The sequence below is a fragment of the Cannabis sativa genome, chromosome 9, assembly GCF_029168945.1.
Source record: "Cannabis sativa cultivar Pink pepper isolate KNU-18-1 chromosome 9, ASM2916894v1, whole genome shotgun sequence".
NCBI lineage: Eukaryota > Viridiplantae > Streptophyta > Magnoliopsida > Rosales > Cannabaceae > Cannabis > Cannabis sativa.
Window position 1 is genome coordinate 6,583,120 of NC_083609.1, and position 20,552 is coordinate 6,603,671.

The window sequence follows — 20,552 nt, forward strand, 5'->3', positions numbered from 1 at the left end:
AAGGGTAAAGTTTGGATCCCCAAAGAATCCTATAAAGCTCATCACTACCATTAAAGGTATTCACATCAAGAGTCCAACAAGAATATTTGAGAGAGAAGGTCAGCTTATAGTTTCCACACGATCCTCCTGGACCAAATCAAAAGGAGAAACAAATAAGATTTTCCTTACATCATTAGGAGTAAACTTGTCAAAGAATAGAGATGGAATCCCACTTGACACCATCCGTGCAATGCCCTATTTAAAAGAACGCCACGTGTTGTATTATATTACACAAATCCAGTTAATCGAGATCAATAAGCCAAGTAATGAAACACAAAATAATCTAATTAAATAAAACAACTTTTAAAAATAAGATTTATCTTTAACTTAAAGCCAAAATAATGTAACTACATATTCAGGATCCCGTAAAATCTTTTACAAAATATTACAAGTCATTTACATACAAGACGATCTAAGTGGCAAAATAGAATTTCTATAAAATTTTCCTGTTAGACCCAACCCTCGTGGTCCACTTTGGTTGAAACATGTACATTTCATCTTCAAAACCCTCGAACTCTTGGTTGATCTGACACCTCTTTACCTTTGTCTGCACATTAGAGCACCTGTGAGCTAAAACACAACAAGACAGTAAAACAAATATAATATGAGCAGATAGTATACATATAACACACGATATGTCCTTGCGTAGATAAACATGCCACTACACTGTTGTATTACACTATCATTTTATAATAATACATTTGTATCTAATATCTATATATCATAGATACTACGTGTTACGCTCACACGTCCATGCATAATAATAATAATAAAATATGAATTTATTAATTATAAATAATCAAAAATATAATAAAACTTAAATATAATATTAAATATTAATATTATAATATTATAATTAAAATTATTAAAACATAGAAAATTAAGATTATATATTAATTTATTTATAGAATGTGATATAAAAATTAGAGTATTTTATAAGTAGAAATTTAAATTGTTAATAATTTTTTTATATAATTATCTTTATAATATTATTCAAAAATTATATAAATATAACTAAAATTTTAAAATATATACATAATTTAGTAATTATAAAAAAAAAATATAAAAAAGTAAAGCAAAAATTTAAGTCTGGATATGAAAACAGGCTGGTCTGTTTAAAGAAATACGGGTTGTCACAAGCAAAAAACAATACAAATTCGAACACAGTACGAAAATATTGAGATAGTACCAGATCTACCCTTTAAAAATATTACTACGAGACATGACTCATATTTTTTAATAGCACAACACAACACATTTACTTTTTAAACAATACAATTAAATATAGATCACGGCACGCACGAACTTATCGCAATGTTATCTTATATTCCTTCCATATTTAACACCTAGAATAATAATTAACTTCCATAGTAAAAAAAAAAAAGGTACCACTGACCGGGACAATATCGTAATTTCATACCTGAACAGCTTTTCTATTGGTACGATATTTGAAATTTGCTGAGCCTCTTCTCTTTACACCACCACTGCATATCGCCACAAACCAGTTTCCAAGCCCTAACCAACAGAGAAGAACACACTCCAACATGGTAATTGCTTTTCTCTTTTCTCCTTGAATTTTGTTCTAATTGATTTATATATGTTTGTAAGAAATATACATGATTGATAATTTGAATCGGCGTAGGAAAATTACCCAATTTGGATCTGTAACTGCGTTTAATTTGTTTGATCACATTTGGGTATTTCATTTTCTTTTGTATGATTGCTTGTTTCTTATTCTTATTTTTTAAAAAAATTATATTTGTAAATATGCATTGCTCGTCCTCTCATTTTAGTATTTAATCCATCTTTTTAGAGCTCGGGATGAATGAGTTAATGGGTTCAAACTAAAATTTGAGGCTTTTGTTTTCATGAATAATTTTAGAGCATGAGATTTATTATAGCAGAGCATGAATAATGAGTTAAAGGGTTCAAACCAGTGTGCGAGGAATAAATGCTTAACGATATTCTATAAAAATTATTATTATTAAATCTTGTGGAACCCATACTTAAATTGTACCAATAGCAATACGATGAACGGTGCTAGGCTTCTTATCTTATGAGCTTTTTAGTATTAGCTCCTTTCCCCAAAAGTTCTGTGTTACTGTAATACTTATTTGGAAATTCTTGATTACTAGTCAGGAAAGTATTGGTCAGAGGAAGCTATTCCTTTTCCTTGTGATTGCAGCTATAATTGCCTTTTTTTTGGTTGTTCCTTATTAAGACCAATAGTATGTATGAGTCAATTAAACGTACTTGAATTGATAAAACTGCAAATGAGTGACTCCATGAGCAACCCTTCATGTACCTTGAGCTGACAGTATTAATCACATGCTAATAATTATGTTACTTGTGGCACTTTTGGCAGGATGGACATGATGCGGATGAATCAAAGCAGAGCACTGCTGACATGACTGCATTTGTGAGTTTCTGGCCAACTATTTATCTGAACAATATGTTGTTGTATGGATATTATGTATTAGATCTAAGTTTCCAGTTATTAGATCCTTACTTGCAGTAGCTGCATTTTGTATAGATTAGAGATGACAAAGTTTGTGGATTTTTTTGAATATTTTAGGATGGTACTCTCGGTATGAATGTAGAGACCAGCAAATGAATCAATGAAGTGAATAAAATTAAATGAATTTCAATGTCTTTGGGTTTGTATACCATTTCTGGTTTCTGCATTTCACAGATTTACATTGTTTTTGTGTTATTGTTATCGTACTGACTAAACACTAAGTATAGGCTGCAAACTGCAGTTTTCTTGTTCATAGATGTTTATAGTTTGTCTACCTTTCTCTGTGATACAATAGTTTATTATGAAAGTGGTTAAAGCACAACTTTTGCCTGAACTTTTTTTCTTCTTTGTTTTCTTCAGGTACAAAATCTTCTTCAGCAGATGGTGAGTTGTTTGTATAAGTGAGGTTTTGTTATTATAATTACTTATACTGCTGTGGTGAATGAAGATATATGGTATAAGAAGCTGACATTGTTTGTGCTTACAGCAAACAAGATTCCAGGCAATGTCTGACTCTATCATTACAAAGAATATCCTTTCTTTATTTCTTTGTGTGTCACTTTTCTTGAGTTCATTCTACTTTAATTCACTTCATATTAGGGAGGGATATGATTGTGTAATTTGGTCATTGTTAACAGCATCTTGGCATTTTCATTCTGTCTAGTCATACTAATTTATACAATTAGTACGAATTGTATTCTTTGTCTACTTGGTTTGTCGGAAAAAAATGGCAAAATTTATGGCGTGTAGCGTGGTGAAAATTTTACATGGTTTTTACATTTATATTCTTAGTCTCATGCACTTTGACTTTTTTGCTTATTCTTATGGTTGGCTTCTAGATGAAATTTCCAGTGATTACACCTTATATGCATAAATTTACTGGCTGAGTCAATGAAATTTAGTAGAAGTACTTTATGCTAATAATATTTCAACGAATCTTATTATGAGAGTAAAATTTATCATTTTCCTTGTTTAAAGTACTTGAATTCTACTTGTTTACTGTCTCCTTAACTGTGAGTCACTTGATGAGATGGGAAGCAGAATTGATGAGTTAGAACAAAGCATCAATGATCTCAAAACTGAAATGGGAGTGGAAGGCTCTCCTTCGCCTTCACTTCCTTCCAACTCCAAGCCAAAGACCGAAACCGGCTCTCCAATCCCGAAGATAGAATCTAAGTCTGGTGAGGACTCAGCTTGAGTTGGTTGACAGCATACTCTCTGGTTTAAACTTTCTATTCCCTGATTTTATGAACCCTTTTGTTTGGCATACGGAAATGAGTAGTAAATAGAATATCAATTCTCAGACAAAGTTCAACATTTGTGTTGTTTAAAAGCATGTGTTGTCATTTTCACTGACCAGTATTAGCTGGAAGCTTTTAAGTATCAATCTTTTTCATTATTGGATCGAAATCTATCAATCTTTTTTTCCCTTTCTTTTCTTTTTTGTGGCTATATGTTAGATTTAAATATTTGTGACTGGCCAACTGTCACTGAATGCGTTGTCACCAAATCTTTAAATGTCATAGTATTAACATCTGATTTTTATCAATATTATAAATATCTACATTGGAAGCAACCATTACTATAATACCCTTTTCACAAATCCATTCAAATTCAATTATGTATTTAGATTAAACTCCAATTTTATTTACCATTGATGGTATATTTTGAATCTCAGCAGAATATCACATAAAAATTAGGCTCATTAGGTTCAAAAGCCACCAAAGCATACTCAAATTGGCCTTTTGTAAATGGCCATGGAACCTTTGCAGCTTGGTTGTGTTGCACTTGCACACTTGAGCTTCTTGATTAGCAAGGATTGTAAGAAATAATAAATTATGGGTTGATTTGATACACCCAAAATTGTATATAATAATACAATACAAAAATGAGTCCTATATGTTGCTGTAGGTAAAGGCATAATAAAAGTTAAAACAAAAATAGAAGAATAAAGTTGTGTTTCTTCTGTAGATTATAATGCGACAAAGAAATATGATGTAAAATGTATGGAAAAGATAAACTTATGATATGCACTATGAGATGCCATAATAATGAATGTGAGATCACATTCATGTGGGGGCTTTCTTTTCATTTGTATGGCCAGATAATCAGATTCCCCCAAAATATGCTTCTTCTTCTTCTACTACTTATTTCTTCTTCTCTTTTCTTTTCTTTTCTATAAAATAAAAAAATAAGTGATATTGGGAATGTGCTGGATCATGGCAATCTGGCATTACACTAGCCCTTTGTCTAACTAGATTTGTATAGCTTCATTAAATTCTCAGCTGGAATTTGGCGTTTTCCCCTAAATAATCGAATATGTTATGAATTTGCCTAACCCATTATTACTCAACACTCAATAATAATATTTATGAAAAGAAAAAAACAAAGACACGTAATGAGAAAAGGGCTACCAAATATCAATGAGGCATGTGGTCCCTCCCTCTTATTTGTGTACATCAATTAATTGAAGATAAAAGAAAAAGAAAAAACGATCACAGTTGTAAGTTGCAAGGACAAAACAAAATAGTGAGATAACTCGAAATTTCATAGCCACAATTTTTTTTTTAAAAAAAATAAATAAATAAGTGAAGAAAATAAAATTTAATTAAAAAACAATGTCTTCTGAAATTTTTAAAAATTGGTAGATCAAACCTGCCCAGAATATAAAGAAACCACATAATGAAATTTTGATATAAAAATAGATATGACAAAAATCAGAGGCAAAATTATGTATATTTTGATAATAAATTAAATGAAAAAAATAAATGTAATAAGCATTATTTTCAATTTTTTTTTAGAACTTATTCCAATCTCTTCTTCTTAATGTATATAACACACAATCTTCGATCAGATTCATACATATGTAATAATATATTTTAAAAGACACCAAAAAAATAAAATAAAAAATGATAAAAAATTATATAATATATATATTTATCTTCGGCAGCGAGAAATGGAACTGCATCCACGCTTGTAAGGATTGGCCTGAGCACCAGGTCGGCAGTTGTAGTAGGAAGCTCCACGGCGAGAACAAGGGACAGTGTTCCTCCTGAGCGCACCATAGCTGATATAACGCCTAGTGGCTAAAATACGCCGGTTGCTCTCCGAGTCCATCTCCATCTCCAGATCATCGTCTCCGGCTAATAGACACTCTGCGATTGTGCCTGTGCATTCCGATCTCGATGAAATCCAGCTCAGATGGTGGCTGCCAGTGAAATCTATGGCTGAGGATGAAACCAGTGCTAAATTAACGGCTAAGATCGCACAAATGGCGATGAAGCGAAGGGTTGCCATAGTAAAAATGGAGTGAAGAAATTGAATGAAATGAAAGAGGTTTTGGTTTTGGGGTTATAAGTTATATATATATATATATAAAGTGTATTATAATATGGAAATGCCATTGTTTTAATGAGTTAATTACGAAAAATGCCACTTGACTTTAACGTGACTCTCTTTGCTTGTAATTTAAGAATGTCAATTGCTTTGTGGACAGCCACTAATCAACTTTTGACTTCTTTTTCTTCCTTTATTTTTTTTTATTTTTTATTTTTGTTTAAGAAACCAATTGTTTTTCTTTTTCTTACTTTTGTTCGAGTATTTGAATTTGTGGTTTGTCTTTTCTTTTTTATTTTCTTTATTTCTAAAGGTAAAGCCAAAATTAAACAGCAAACAAAAGAAGTTTTGTATGAATTGATACATCTTATTATAACTTTTTTTGAAAAAATGATTAGTTTTTATAATTTTTCCTTTAATATTTTTATGTTTTCTAGGTTTTTTTTTTAGATTATTTTTACAAATACACAAAAATAATAAAAAAAAAGTTAAGAAAATATGGTTGAATGGAATTTTAAATATTTTTACGACTTTTATGATTTTATTTACAGAAAATACGATTTTTTGATATATTTTTAAGTTGTACTCTTGTTAATTTGTTGTTATTTATATGTTGTTTTTTTGTTATTGTTTAGATGTTACTTTCCTATTACTTTAATGTAGTTTTTTAATTATTTTTATATTACTTTTATAAAATATCATAAAAAATTGAACGTAAAAATATAAAATTAAATTTTTACAAAAAATCTTGGGGTTTTTTCTATTTTAAACTAAAATTACCTAAAATACACATTTATACTACTCCTAGAAAAAATAAACATTTATACTATCTAATATTTACAAAAATATTATTGTTAAAATTTGGTATTTACAAAAATACTGTAAAGAAATAAGATTACACAAAAAAATGGACAAAAGAGCGCGTGAAAGGCACACTCAATTGGGGAACAACATTCACACTCAATTAGGTAAGTGGCTCTGCCGTTACAATGTTACAAAGGCTGCCACGTGGAAAACATATCCTATTATTATTAAAATAAAATTGACAACTATGCTAGATATTACCTTTGACAAAAAAAAAATTATCTTTAGACACAAAAAAAAGGTTAAATTTATAAAAAAAAAAAAAAATAGCAAAACAACATATACTATTAATTTAGGTATTGTCATGGACAAGATGTCATGTCAATCACTAATTTTGACATAATTTTTATTCTATAAAATATAAAAAATAATTTTATATTGTACGGTATACATGATAATAAATAAACTAACATTACATATATTTGCAATTATAAAACAACTAAAAATATACTAAATACTAGACAACAGTGCTACATAATAACTTAGGCATATATTATGTCGACAATCTAAAATCTGCGAAAAAATAACATAAAAACAACATTAATATATAAACACATATACATATCTATTTATTTTTATCTTAGTTGAACAATTTAATAACAATTAATAATTTAAATAATAATGAGCAAATAATTAGTCAACCACTCTAATATAAAATATCAATAATTAGGTATCAACACATTACATCAACTCAAGATAAACTCAAAAACAACACACAACTAAATTAAGTTTAAAAGAAACTACAAAATATTTGTGTAACAACTGAAAAGTATATGAGAATTTTCTCATAAATATATTTTTTAAAATATTTTATTTACATTTTAACAATTCATTTTTTTTTATTTGCAAATTTAATTTTTTAAATACATTTTTAAAGTTTTAAAATTACAAAGACTTCTCATTTAAAAATAATATTATGGAAAAACAACGAATAAATAACATGACATCAAATGCATTACAACATCCAAATCAACCTAAGATCAATAATAAATAAACTATAAACAACAACAAAACAACATCGAAAAATAACTAAAAATATAGTTCGTTGTACACATTCTAGTCTATTTTATAAATATTTTTAAATATTGTGCTAATCTTTTCAATGTTGTTTTATAGTTTATTCTGAGTTCATTAGTTGATTTGCATATTGCATTAGAGTTAATATCTTATTTTTCTAATTGTGTTTCGATGTGTATGTTCATTATAATATAGTTCGACAATACAACTATAAATTACTTATTTAACTCAATGTATTAAAAATATATATATATACTTGATTAGAAAGAAGATAGACATCTAGTAAAAAATATACATATCATTATTTCTCTTTTGTTTGAACAACTAAATAATAACGAATAAATAATTAAACAACAACCTTATTATAATATGCAAATCAACTCAAAAGAAACTTAAAAATAACACCAAAATAACCTCTTAATTACAAACGAAACTTGAAAACAACTACAAATCACGTAATACAACAATTCATTAATTTACTAACAAAAACAAATACTCAACTGAAAATCAACTCATTACAATACAATATTTAACCAAATAACTAGATTTTAAAAATAAGTTTGATGCGATTTGTAAAACGTTGTTAGAAATTTTTTGAATAAATATTATTAAAAAAGTGTAATTAAAAAAAAGTGTACTTTAAATATAATAATTTATTTTATAAGTAAAAGATTTTTAAATTATTCTTTCTTAGCAACTAAATAACAGCAAAAAAGCTACTAGACAACAACACTACTTTGAAACGTACAAAAATTAACTAGGCATCAATACATTTTTTTTTGCTGTTGACAATCTTAAATGTAAAATAAATAAAAAATAATACAACAACAATCTTAATGTATTACCCATAAAAAACTAAATATATATATATATATTCATTTTCTCTCAATTAAACAACTAAATAACAACGAAGAAACAACACCAAAAATAATATTGGACAACAACACTATTATAATACATACGAACATCAACTAAGAATCAATACATTTTTTTTTTGACAATTTGAAAGGCACAAAAAAAAAAATATACAACAACAATAATCTTAATATGTATTCGCATGAAAAACTAAAATATATACATATGTACTCGTTTTTTTTAGTTAAACAACTAAACAACAACAAATAAACAACTGTATGACAACTCTATTATGATATGCAAATTAAATAGGCATTATAAAATAACCCCACTAATTGCAATCCAAGAAGAAAAAAAAAACACCAATAATCCATAAAATAAATTTAAAAGCAACTACAAAACAATTTTACACAATAATTTTACACCAACTTAAAAAATATATTTTTTATTGTTAAACAACTTAATAACAATGAATAAATAACTCGATAACAACCACACTCTAATATAAAAATCAATTAGGCATCAACACATTACAGTAACTTAGAAAAATACTACACAAACAATCTTAAAAATATTAAACAACTTAAAAGCAACTACAAATTGCTTATATATCAACTTAAAAATATATGTACTTAAGAAAAACTAAACATAAATTTATTTATTAGTACAATTTGATTTGATATTTTATATTAGCAATTTTTTTTATTCACTTGAATTTCTAGAAATTAGCAATAAGTTATTTAGGAGTTGTGTTAAGTGCATAAAAATGCATATTTATAAATGTAAGAATTCAAAATAAAATTAATTCTACTAAAAATTTAATTATATTAACCTGATATAATTTTATTTGAAATATTTTTATAATGAAATATTTTTGTAAGAAAATTAATTTTGTGGCACATTTGAAAAAAATGGAAAAAGAGCAAATGCTATTTTTAAAAATAAAACAAAAAGATATATTTATTTTTTATTTTGGAAAAAAATAGTAAAATTTTAAATTAAAAATAATTTAAGTAAGGTCTTGGTCAACATAAAATAATATTTTATTAATGAAAGATAAATTTAATTTATATTAGTTCTTGTATTATTTGAAATAAGTAATTATTTGGCCAAATTATTTCTTTTCTCCTTATTTCTTATGCTAAAAACTGTTAGTCCTTTAATTGGTATTACATTTGTTTTTTTTTTTTTTTGTGTTTAAATCTATCTAAACTTGAAAGATACATTTCATTTTTTTAAAAAAAATTAAATAAATAAAGTAACCTCCAAATGCGCCAAATGGCGCGTCAACCTTCTACCACTAGCAAGTGGACCATACCTGACCCATCACATGCTGAATCCGTATAAAAGAAAAAATATGTTAGTCAAAGTAAAAATATAAATAGATAAAGTTTTTAGTTAGTTTGTGTAAATATCTCTATTTTTTGTGGATATAATAAATAAGGTAAAATTAGACCGCAGTGTCTTATTCCTGACATGTCTCATCTCCCTCCCCCATGAACCAAAGTGTAGGACATGGAGGTTAAACATTGTATAATTGAACCAATCCAACAATTATAATTTTGAAGATATCCCTACTCCATATAATCATATGCTTTACTAAAGTTTAAAGCCATATATGACCAATTCTTAGTTTCTTACCTTGCCTTCTCTGCTTTAAATAATGTATAATTTTGAAGGAGACCATGATATTATTCAAAATGAATCAACCCACAAAAAACACACTTTGGGTATCCAAAATAACATACGGAAGAATCACTTTAAGCCTATTAGCTAAGACCTTAAATATGATCTTATATAACATATTACACAATAATACAGGCCTAAAATCTCCCATATTAACGAGTTATTTTCTCTTTAGAATTAGTACAACGTTCGTATCATTCAACCACTTAGGAAAAACACTTTTAATAAAGAAACTTTTTACCTGAGAAACCACATCCTCACCCCCAATTGCCCATACTTTTGATAAAACTCTGAGGTCATTCTGTCAGGTCCTAACTACTTGTCGAAATGTATTTAAAAAAGAACTTTTTTTAATTTTTGTTAATGTAACAGAATGCAATAGCTCATTCATTTTGAGAGTCATAGAAACACAAGTTGGTTGAATAATTTTTAAAATCTAATACATAAATAAGAAACTTTTTGTTATCTGTCTAGTTTTATAATAATACTTTCTTCAAAATTTTATCTTCTTAAGTATTAATTTTACGGTATTTTTATCAATTCCTTCATTTAGAAAATATTTATTGGTACTGAATTTTATTTTTCAATTCATATAAAAAGAAAAAAAGGGTGATAAAGCTGTCTTTTCCTAATGATGAGGATAGATAGACTTGTATTGGATTGGCAAATGTGACCATGAGGTGTAATTACGTATTAGTAATGTAATTCTAAAAATGAATAAAAAATTATAAGTAGAGATGTTTGTGCCTTTGTTTTTGTATTGTTGATGTTGTAGCAATTAAATTAAAGTCCTATAATAGATGTCGTTTTCATCAAAAACGACAGCTTAGCACACTTTGTGGCTTACACTCGAATACATTGACAAATGTAACACATATCTACACACACATCGGTTCAATTCATATTCAACACCACATAACATAACATAACATAGGACAATAATATTAATAACGCGTTCAATGGGCCTATCATTATTTCAACTTCACACCTAAATATATCAATTTTTAAATTATGAAAATAATAATAATAATAATAATAATAATAATAAATTAAGGGATAGAGAAATTCAAAATGTAATATTCTTTTTATTGTCCTTTAACTATATAATATATGGACACGATTTTGTTCCGTGATATATTTCACGTATATTTTATGGTATATTTCTTTTTTGAGTGTAGCGTAATAGTATTTTACAATCATTTAATAGCTTAATAGCTTCAAGGTTCTAGGTTCGAACCCATGACCTCTCCCTTTTCCCATCTCCTCACCACTAAACTAGCCTTAGTGGCTTATTTCATGGTAGATTAGATGGGTCTCAGAATACATTAGATGGATCTCAGAGTACGTTACCATTTTTTAACTCTAATTACCCCTAGATCAACCCTAGCTCTCAGATTATATAACTCTCTCATCTAACGGCTGTTGTATATTACGAAATACATCCCATAAAAATACATCACAAGACAAAATCGTGTCCCTATAATATATATACATTTCGTCTTATTGTGTGAGATACAGATTACACTAATATTAAAATATATAATTTCAACATATATGTGATGTGCTGCAAAATAAAAATGTGATGATATGTCCTATTTATAATAGAATTGAATGGCAATTTATTAGTTTCTAGAATTAATTGTTTTCTTATAATTAATTCAAATGAGTGTGCTGCTAAAATTCTTCATAATTGCTAATTGTGTTGTATATAAAGCGTGACATTTTATCATAATTGTTCATAATTTAACGTTTACCTGCTTTCATATTCATACCACATTCATCTTTATGCTTTGATATAATAAAGATATTTTTTCCTTAAATATATTATTTGTAATAAATAGAAAATAAAAATGGAGAAAAGTTGTACATTTAGCAAAAACAGATTATAGAAACAAAAAACAAAAATCCAGCTATTTTGGGTCAAAATTGCTCCCTTGTGTAGAAATATATGGTTGTAAATGGAGATATTTTTATTTGAAAGATTAAGGTCTTTCTCTATTCACATTCACATGAAGAGAAAACGAGTTTGGTGGCAAAAGAGTAATAAATAGTAAAAAGAGCACTTCAAACAATTTCTCACTTTTCTTTTTTTTAAAAAAAAACAAACAATTTCTCATTTTTTTTTTTTTATCAAGAAAAAGAAAGCTTCATTAATCATACCAACACAAAGGAATACACCCTCAAGGCTCTCACAAGTAGGGCTGTACAAAAAAATTTGTACACCGCCTAAACCGAATAACCCGCCCAAACCGAACCGAAAAAACCTATAAAAATTACAAACCGAAATAACCCGAAAAAATTACAAACCGCCCAATCTGTTAATTGGGCGGGTTGAAAATAGGTCTAACCCGCCCAATTAAACCGACCAACCCGACTAACCCGATTTTGCACTTTTTTTTTTTTTTTAAACTTTTTAGTTTTTATTATATATAATATAAATGATTAAATATATAATAATATAAAGTTATATACTTAATTATTAGTTTTAAAGTCATATATATGGTATTGTACTTTGGTGGAATGTGATATTTTTAATTTATTTTTTAAATTTTTGTTAATTTTGACTTTAAAACTAAAAAAAAAAAAAATTTGCTGGTTTGGGCGGGTTAACCCGACCAAACTGCCCAAACCGTTGGTCGGTTTATAAAATTTTTTTTTAAAATTGGGCGGGTTGCACTTAAATTTTAGCAACCCGAACTTTAAATTGGGTTAGAAAATATATAGGATAAACCGCCCAAACCGACCGATGTACAGCCCTACTCACAAGGAGACCTCACCCTCACTTAATTACAATCAACCGCTTAAGTAAATCTAATCCCACTTTGGAGCCATTCCTATCCTTGATAAGAAGCAATCTATATTTGACATCTTTTTTAATTTTGCTTACTATACAACTGACAGTATTTGAGTAATTCGAAAAATGACAATTGTTCCTATTCCTCCAAATATGATAAATGGTGGCTGCCAACATAACAATCAACAACCTCCCAATCAAGCTAGAATGGCCTAGCCGAAGCCAATTGTTCCAGCTCGCAAAATCAGCAGCCCAACAACTAAATCCCACCCAAGCAAAGACTGCTTCAAGAACCTTCTTTGAGAACCTGCAAGTGAAGAAAAGATGCTGATAGTTTTCAATGTCAGAACCACAAACAGCACATAATAAATCAGTTGCTGTTATGTGGAATAAAGCAAGCTTATCTCTTGTGAGCAGGTTAGAATGAGCTGTCTGCCACAAGATAAAGCTCTGTTTTGGAACATTCAACCCACACCAAATGGCCCGAGCTGCAGGATCCGGCTGCTGCAAGATTAGAGAATTATAGAGCTTAGAAGCTTTAAATTTTCCCTTAGCTCCAGCAGAAGTAATATCTGTAACCGAAAAACATCTCCTCAAAAAGCACAACTTCTTCCAATACCAACTTGTGTCTCCTTTTAGATCATAATTCCAAAAATTAGCCCCCTTGAGATAAATACCATTAACCCATTTCACCCAAAGTAAGTCCTCTTTGTTCATAAGATCCCAAACAAACCTAGCAAGAGATGATTTATTCCATTGAACTCCATCCTTGAAACCCAAACCCCCACACGCTTTTGGAAGACACACTTTCTCCCAACTTGCTAAATGGATCTTTGGCCGATTATCTTTTAAACCCCAAAGAAAACCACGGCATAATCTCTCAACCTCCTTTATCACACTTTTTGGGACAAGAAATATTCTCATCCAATAATTCCTTAGGCTCAATAAGGTTGAATGAATTAATTGAACCCTCCCCGCAAAAGAAAGGTGCTTTGTTGCCCAAGAAATTAAGTTGACCTTCATTTTTTTCAAGATTGTACCACAGTCTTCAAGCTTCCATTTAGTTGGTCTAAGGGGAATACCAAGATATTTGAAAGGAAAGCTCCCTACCTGTAAATTGATGAGTTGAGCCAATTTACCTGGTTGAGAGACTCCTCCAAAATATATGTGAGACTTCCCAAGATTAATAGAGAGACCTGAAGTTTTACCAAAATCTTCCAACACTTCCCTAATCACCTGGATAGAGTCTTCATTCCCCTTACAAAAGACAACTAGATCATCAGCAAAACATAAGTTGGTCAATTTCAGCTTTTTACACAAAGGATGATATCTAAATCTCTTATCTCTAGCAGCAAGTTGGAATCTTCGAGACAAGTACTCCATAATCAGAACAAAGAGTAAAGGAGATATTGGATCACCTTGTCTCAATCCCTGTTCTCCTTTAAAAGCACCCTGTAACCTTCCATTCATAACTAAAGTATAGGAAGTGTTTCTCACACAAAGCATGATCCAAGTTATGAATTTAGAAGGAAAACAATAAAGATTCAACAACTTCTCAAGAAAGTCCCAGTTAACCGTATCATAGGCCTTACTTATATCAATCTTAACCGTGCACCTGGGGGAGCAATTCTTCCTCTTATAGTTCTTCAAAAGATCCTGGAGAATGAGAATGTTGTAAGCTATTGAACGACCTTTTACAAAAGCACCTTGGTTCTGATTAACTAAATTAGGAAGCACTTTAGCTAATCGAGAACACAATAATTTGGAGATGCATTTGTAAAGGGTCGTGCAACAAGCTATAGGTCTATAATCAATAGCTTCAGAAGGGTTTTCCACTTTTGGAATTAAAGAGAGGGATGTATTATGAAGATCAGCAGGGAATTGATTTGTTTCAAAGAAATGAATAATAGCCCTGTGTATCTCCTTCCCCACTTCTGGCCACACAGATTTAAAGAACCCCGAACCAAATCCATCAGGCCCAGGAGATTTAGTACTTGGAATACTAAACATCGCAGACCTGACTTCTTTAAGAGAGAAAGGTTTCAGTAGATGTACCTGTTGGTCCAAAGTGAGAATTGAGCCCATGTCAATACAATCCTGTTGAATCGGCCTTGATGTTGGATTCTCTTTGCCCATAATGTTTTGAAAATGATTAAGGAAGTGTTGAACCACTTCAGGAAAGTGATCATTCAAACTCCCTTGCTCTGTGGTAAAAGAGACAATCCTGTTATCCTCTCTTCTTTTCTTGAGCATTGAGTGGAAATAAGCAGTGTTAGAATCACCCTGTTGTATCCATTTAATCTTGCTCCTCTGGCTTAAAAAACTCAGATACAACTTTTCCTGATACTGAAATTGACTAGCTGCTAATTTCTCTCTTTCAATCTTAGAACTGTCTTAGGGGGCTGCTTGGAGATCAGATTGAGCATCCTTATAATCGGCCTTTGCTTTATCATAGGAGCTTCCAATATCACCAATAGAAGACTTGTTGAAAGCCTTCAATTTGTGTTTGAGTCTCAAAGTTTTATAGAAGACTCCTTTCAATCCATGACTCCTAATAGGCCTATTCCAACTATCCATAACCAACTGCTTGTAATCCTTATGATCAATCCAGAAATTATAGAACTTGAAAGGTTTACTTCCTATAATCTCTGTAGTGATCAAACGAATTAAACATAAGCAATGGTCAGAACAAGTTTCCCAAGTGAAATTGGCTATAGTATTAGGGAAATCATCCACCCAAGCCTCATTATGGAAGACATGATCAATGCGAGAAAAAATTCGGGACTCCTGCTTATTCGACCAGGTAAAATTAGAGCCCATTCTCTTTAGGGGACTAACTTTAGCCTGCATAAGCCAATTATTAGAATCCACAAGCTCAGCAGCTAAAATCGGGTTACCTCCCACTCTATCTTCATGATTGAAAACCGCATTGAAATCACCAAGAATGATCCAAGCTTTAGAAATATTTATCCCAGAGAGACATCTCCAAAGCTCCAATCTTTCATCAATAGAATTGGCTCCATAAATGAAAGTAGCAAAAAATTCTTTCTGTTGCCCAATCATCTTGATACGACAATGGACATGTTGATTAGACTCCTCTTCTACCTCCACTTGAACAAAGCCTTTCCTCCAAACTAGTAAAATTCTCCCCTCAATCTCATTACTAGTATAATAATTCCAATTGACAAACCTCTTTTGCATCATCTCAACCAACCTATCACCTTTTATTTTAGTCTCTACCAAACCACCAACTCCAACATTATTTACTCTCAGAATATCTAACACCGCTTCTTGCTTTTCTTTTTTATTTAAACCCCTGACATTCCAACTTCCAATATTGCAACTATCCATCAACAACTAAAAAGGGCCCCTCTTCACCTATTTCCTCTCTCTGATTTTCCCCAAGCAATTCAAAAGAATTCCTAAGAACTCGTTGCTTTTCAACTTCTGCTCTTTTAGTAGTATCCGATCCCTTGTGTTTAGGGGCCTGCCAAGAACCATTAGGAGCCTTTATAGTTCTTTTTTTCCTTCCCTCTTCAGCATTGCTCGCTGTTAAAACAACAGTTCCAGCCACAACAGTCTCGGCTGCAAGTGCAGCAGATTTTTTGCCATTTTCTGCTGCTATGGCAGCAACTTTATCTACACCATTAGCTGCGTTTTCTTGTGCAATAGGAGCAGAAATTTCCACACCAACAGCATGTACTTGGTTCCCTTCTTCCTGACCCTCAATCTTTTTATTCCCAGCTGTTATAACGGCAACCATCTGCCCATTTTCCTTATCCAATGGCTTATCTTTTTTCCTGCAGTCAGCTATTAAATGACCATACCCCTTGCAATGATTACACTTAACCGACAACCATTCATATTCAATTTCTTGCTCAACTAGCTGGCCATATTCATTAACAAACCAACAAATACGGTCCGGGTTATCGAATATGTCCATTTCAACAAGAACGCGAGCAAATTGGACTCGTGTTCGATCCTTGGTATGTTTGTCCACCATTATCGGCTTCAAGTACTAACAATAGCACTCAAAGATTTTTTCCCCCAATATTGGAGACCAAGGTTCGGCAACCTAATCCAAAGCGGAACCGATTTCACCAACCTAATCAAATTCAAATCCGTGGACCAAGGTCGAATAATAACAGGTTTCTTATCAAATTGAATCATTCCATTCTCAAGAACCTCATCTCTTGTAGCTTCATCATTGAACTTAACCATAGTGAGCCCCTTAGTCATTCTAGCAACTTGAACAATGCCTAAGTGCCCCCAAATTCTACGCACAAAGCCTTCAAAGACCACAGCCGGGATATTAGCTCCCAAAACCATACAAATTACTGCTGATTTCCAACTTTCCTCTTCTAATTTCACCTCTTCCAAGTCTATGTGAGCTATTTTCCTACCCTCCTTAATCAATGTCTCAGTAAAAGACAATTTAGCATCTGAGTTTAGAACTTTACCTCCTGAAAATTGTTGCCAATGGCTCTGCGAAGCTGATTGGAAGTGATCAACCTCATCAGCCCAGCTTTTCCTAGCCGATTGCAGGGACTCCTCTTCTTCCCGGACTGAGATCTGATCTGGCCGCAAGTCCTGCATCTCCTGGCTATCGAACGAATCAGCTACACTTTCCTATTGTTCCCGTCGAAGCTCCGGCAAAATCACATCACTCACCACCTTCAATCCCGGCCGACGACCATGCTTCTTCTTCCTCGCCATGGGGAACGAGAGAACCTAGGTCAGAGGCGTGTCAATTTCTCATTTTATCTTTTAAAATATATATATTTTTGTTTTATCTCAAATTTTTTACATTATAATATGTATGTATCAACTTCTTTAATTTTTTTTTCAACATTATTTAAATATTATATTTAACCATTTTTAGTATTATTATTTTCTTATGAATTTCAATCACACACATATATGGAAATTTAAGCAAAAAAAAAAATGTTGAAATTACAATTATAGAATTTTGTAATAATATTAGAAAAATATCACGTATTTTTGTTTTGTCCACTTTTCATATCATTTTATGTGTTTAGAATTTTTTTTTTATGGTATTGAGTTTATTATATTTTTATAACACTTATTCAAAGAGAACATATTTTATATTTGGGAACTAAATTCATTTAATTAAGGATAATATTTTTTATTTCTACGTTTACAATTTAGTAAAATATGTCGCTTAAATTATTTTATCTTTATGTTTCAAAAAATAAAAAATTAGCTTTACTTTATTTTATTTTTTTTTGTTACTCATCATTTTATCTTTTAGCAATAGAATCTTGTAGTTAAAACAAGCAAAAAGCTACGTGCGAGGCACGTATACTAAATTTTATGCTAGGTTTTTTCTATGTTATTTGAAAGTGATACAATTAAAAATTAAAGAAAAATATTATTAGTGATTAGGTGAGATTATTATTATGTGTATCTAAATATTATAGATTACAATGTTGTCAATTAAAAGTGAATACCGAATGCAATATATTAGTGTTTAAGAAAGCTTAATGATTTAAATATGTTCTTAAGTTAATCCAAAGATAAACTAAAAGTTGATGTTCCAATACTTAAAGAAACATTACTTAAATGGGTGTAAGATAAAAAGAAAATTAAAAATCAATCTCTAAATTGTTGATAATTGAAGATAGCATTAGTCTAAAAATTGTAGATAAGAAAACAAATGATAGTCATTGGTGGATTTCAATCTTCATTTTCTTCGATAGAGACAATAGTGTAATTTTTGTATTTTGCACTTTTCATTCAAGGCATGTCCGCATATATCTAGATTATCCATTTTTTCTTTGATAAATTGAATGTAGTAGTGTCGACAAAGCAGCGGTGTTCCTGCAAACAATGATGTATTTTCATTTAAGATGATTACACATGGTGTGCATAATTTATTTAATTAAAAAATCAACTTATGAAAGGCATGTAAAACTATTTTATTTTTTAAAAACTACACCTCTGCAGTATATTTCATTAGTTTGGCAGCAGTACACGAAAATATTTTTTCCACAATATTTGCGAACATGACACCAGATAGGCTCTTTGTATTGTCATCAAGTTCAACATATGCTATAGCACTATAAAATGCATAATAAGATTGTTAGTATGTTTTTTAATTTTAACTTAATTTCAATAACATCACAAGTTTTTTGTAATATACCGTGGTGTAGGAAATCTTTCTTGGCCGCATGTTGGCTTCTCACATATTATTTTTTCATCGCGACTGTATAAATCTATTTTTTTATGACATGCGTCATATGACATGTAATAAAAAGCTAAAACTTATGATCTAGTTATAGTGATATTGCCACCATCCGAGGAAGCACCTGTAGCTGCTTTCAAAAGAGCTGCCAATGCTGCAGAATCAAACATCTCTTTCCCACCTCCCTCAACATCATTAGTGTCTACTTCTTCATCCGAGTCTGTCACAATTTGACCGTCAATTCTCTGCGAATGATCATGAGAACTATCAGCCCCAAAATGAGAACCTGCTCCTGATGCTCGTTCCAACTCTTCCAAGAACTGCTTGGTTGAGCTTCCAAAGACAATATCTTCATTTTCATCATCTGTATCAGAACTATCAATCTCACCATACTCCTCAGGAGGATGTTTCTCCTCATTTTCACCTTCTACCATCATCTCACGGTTTATAATTGAGGTTGGCTCTTCAATACTACTTCCAGTATTATTAGTTAACTTTTCACCTGTTGCAAAGGTTCATCTTTTGGTAAATCAGAGACAACACCGTTATTCAATTTATAGGCATGACTTTAGCTTAATTTTTTGACACGAGGAAATAGGCTCTGTGATGAAAATAAGGGTTGATGACGATTTAGTATACGGTTTAGTATATTTAATATTTTCAAATAGTTAATATAAAGAAAATAAGATTTTAAATTTTAAAATATAAAGGTTTTAAATCGTCAAATATAAAAATATTATAAAAATATATTAAATTTTTTAAAATTACTTTATTTTTGTTCATTTAGTTAGAAAATAAAGTGAAATATTTTATGATATTTATAACTAATTAAATTAGATGATGATTAAGAATACAATCGGTATATATCTCATATTAGTGTTGATCGTACATGGTTTATATAGTGACATAATACAATGCAATCAACAAGAGAATTAGTTACACTTGAAACAAACAAGTAAGTAAAAATTAATCCATCACTCATGATTCTCATAATTCTTCTATTTCCTACCATTATCCATGTTATTAGTTTAATAATATATTCGAATTTCTTTGATTTGTTATCGTAGGATTGGTTTCACTTCTTTTATTCATTACACTTATTGAAATTGTTGATACAATTAATTTGTCACCGCGTATTTTATTTGTTTCAGAGTTTCTATCCTCGAAGGTAAGTATTTTATTTATTATTATTCATGTTTGGTTAATTCGTTCGTCGTAGAAAGATTAGAAATTACACA

The 20,552-nt window shown here is 30.2% G+C and overlaps 3 protein-coding genes across 3 annotated transcripts; 1 reads left to right on the forward strand and 2 right to left on the reverse strand.

Annotated features, from left to right (window-relative positions):
- The first annotated feature begins 1,411 nt into the window (after positions 1–1,411).
- Positions 1,412–3,967, forward strand: LOC115722285 (heat shock factor-binding protein). Its single transcript, XM_030651453.2, has 5 exons — positions 1,412–1,586; positions 2,405–2,458; positions 2,918–2,941; positions 3,045–3,087; positions 3,580–3,967. The coding sequence occupies exons 1-5, from the start codon at positions 1,584–1,586 to the stop codon at positions 3,753–3,755; spliced, it is 300 nt and encodes a 99-aa protein (XP_030507313.1). The 5' UTR covers positions 1,412–1,583; the 3' UTR covers positions 3,756–3,967.
- Positions 3,968–5,277: 1,310 nt separating this feature from the next.
- Positions 5,278–5,924, reverse strand: LOC115722284 (protein RALF-like 33). The gene has a single exon (XM_030651452.2). The coding sequence runs from the start codon at positions 5,852–5,854 to the stop codon at positions 5,495–5,497; it is 360 nt and encodes a 119-aa protein (XP_030507312.1). The 5' UTR covers positions 5,855–5,924; the 3' UTR covers positions 5,278–5,494.
- Positions 5,925–19,394: 13,470 nt separating this feature from the next.
- Positions 19,395–20,333, reverse strand: LOC133031199 (translocase of chloroplast 159, chloroplastic-like). Its single transcript, XM_061104639.1, has 2 exons — positions 20,324–20,333; positions 19,395–19,816 (listed from the first exon to the last, which is right to left on the reverse strand). Exons 1-2 carry the CDS (start codon positions 20,331–20,333, stop codon positions 19,395–19,397), a joined length of 432 nt encoding a protein of 143 aa, XP_060960622.1.
- Positions 20,334–20,552: the final 219 nt, after the last annotated feature.

Bases quoted from the DNA above. Each gene is read 5' to 3' on its own strand.
- LOC115722285 (XM_030651453.2), top strand. The intron at 2,942-3,044 runs GTGAGTTGTTTG...TTGTGCTTACAG, and splicing joins AAAATCTTCTTCAGCAGATG to CAAACAAGATTCCAGGCAAT. The intron at 3,088-3,579 runs ATATCCTTTCTT...ACTGTGAGTCAC, and splicing joins TGACTCTATCATTACAAAGA to TTGATGAGATGGGAAGCAGA.
- LOC115722284 (XM_030651452.2), bottom strand. From the start codon at position 5,854: ATGGCAACCCTTCGCTTCATCGCCATTTGTGCGATCTTAGCCGTTAAT.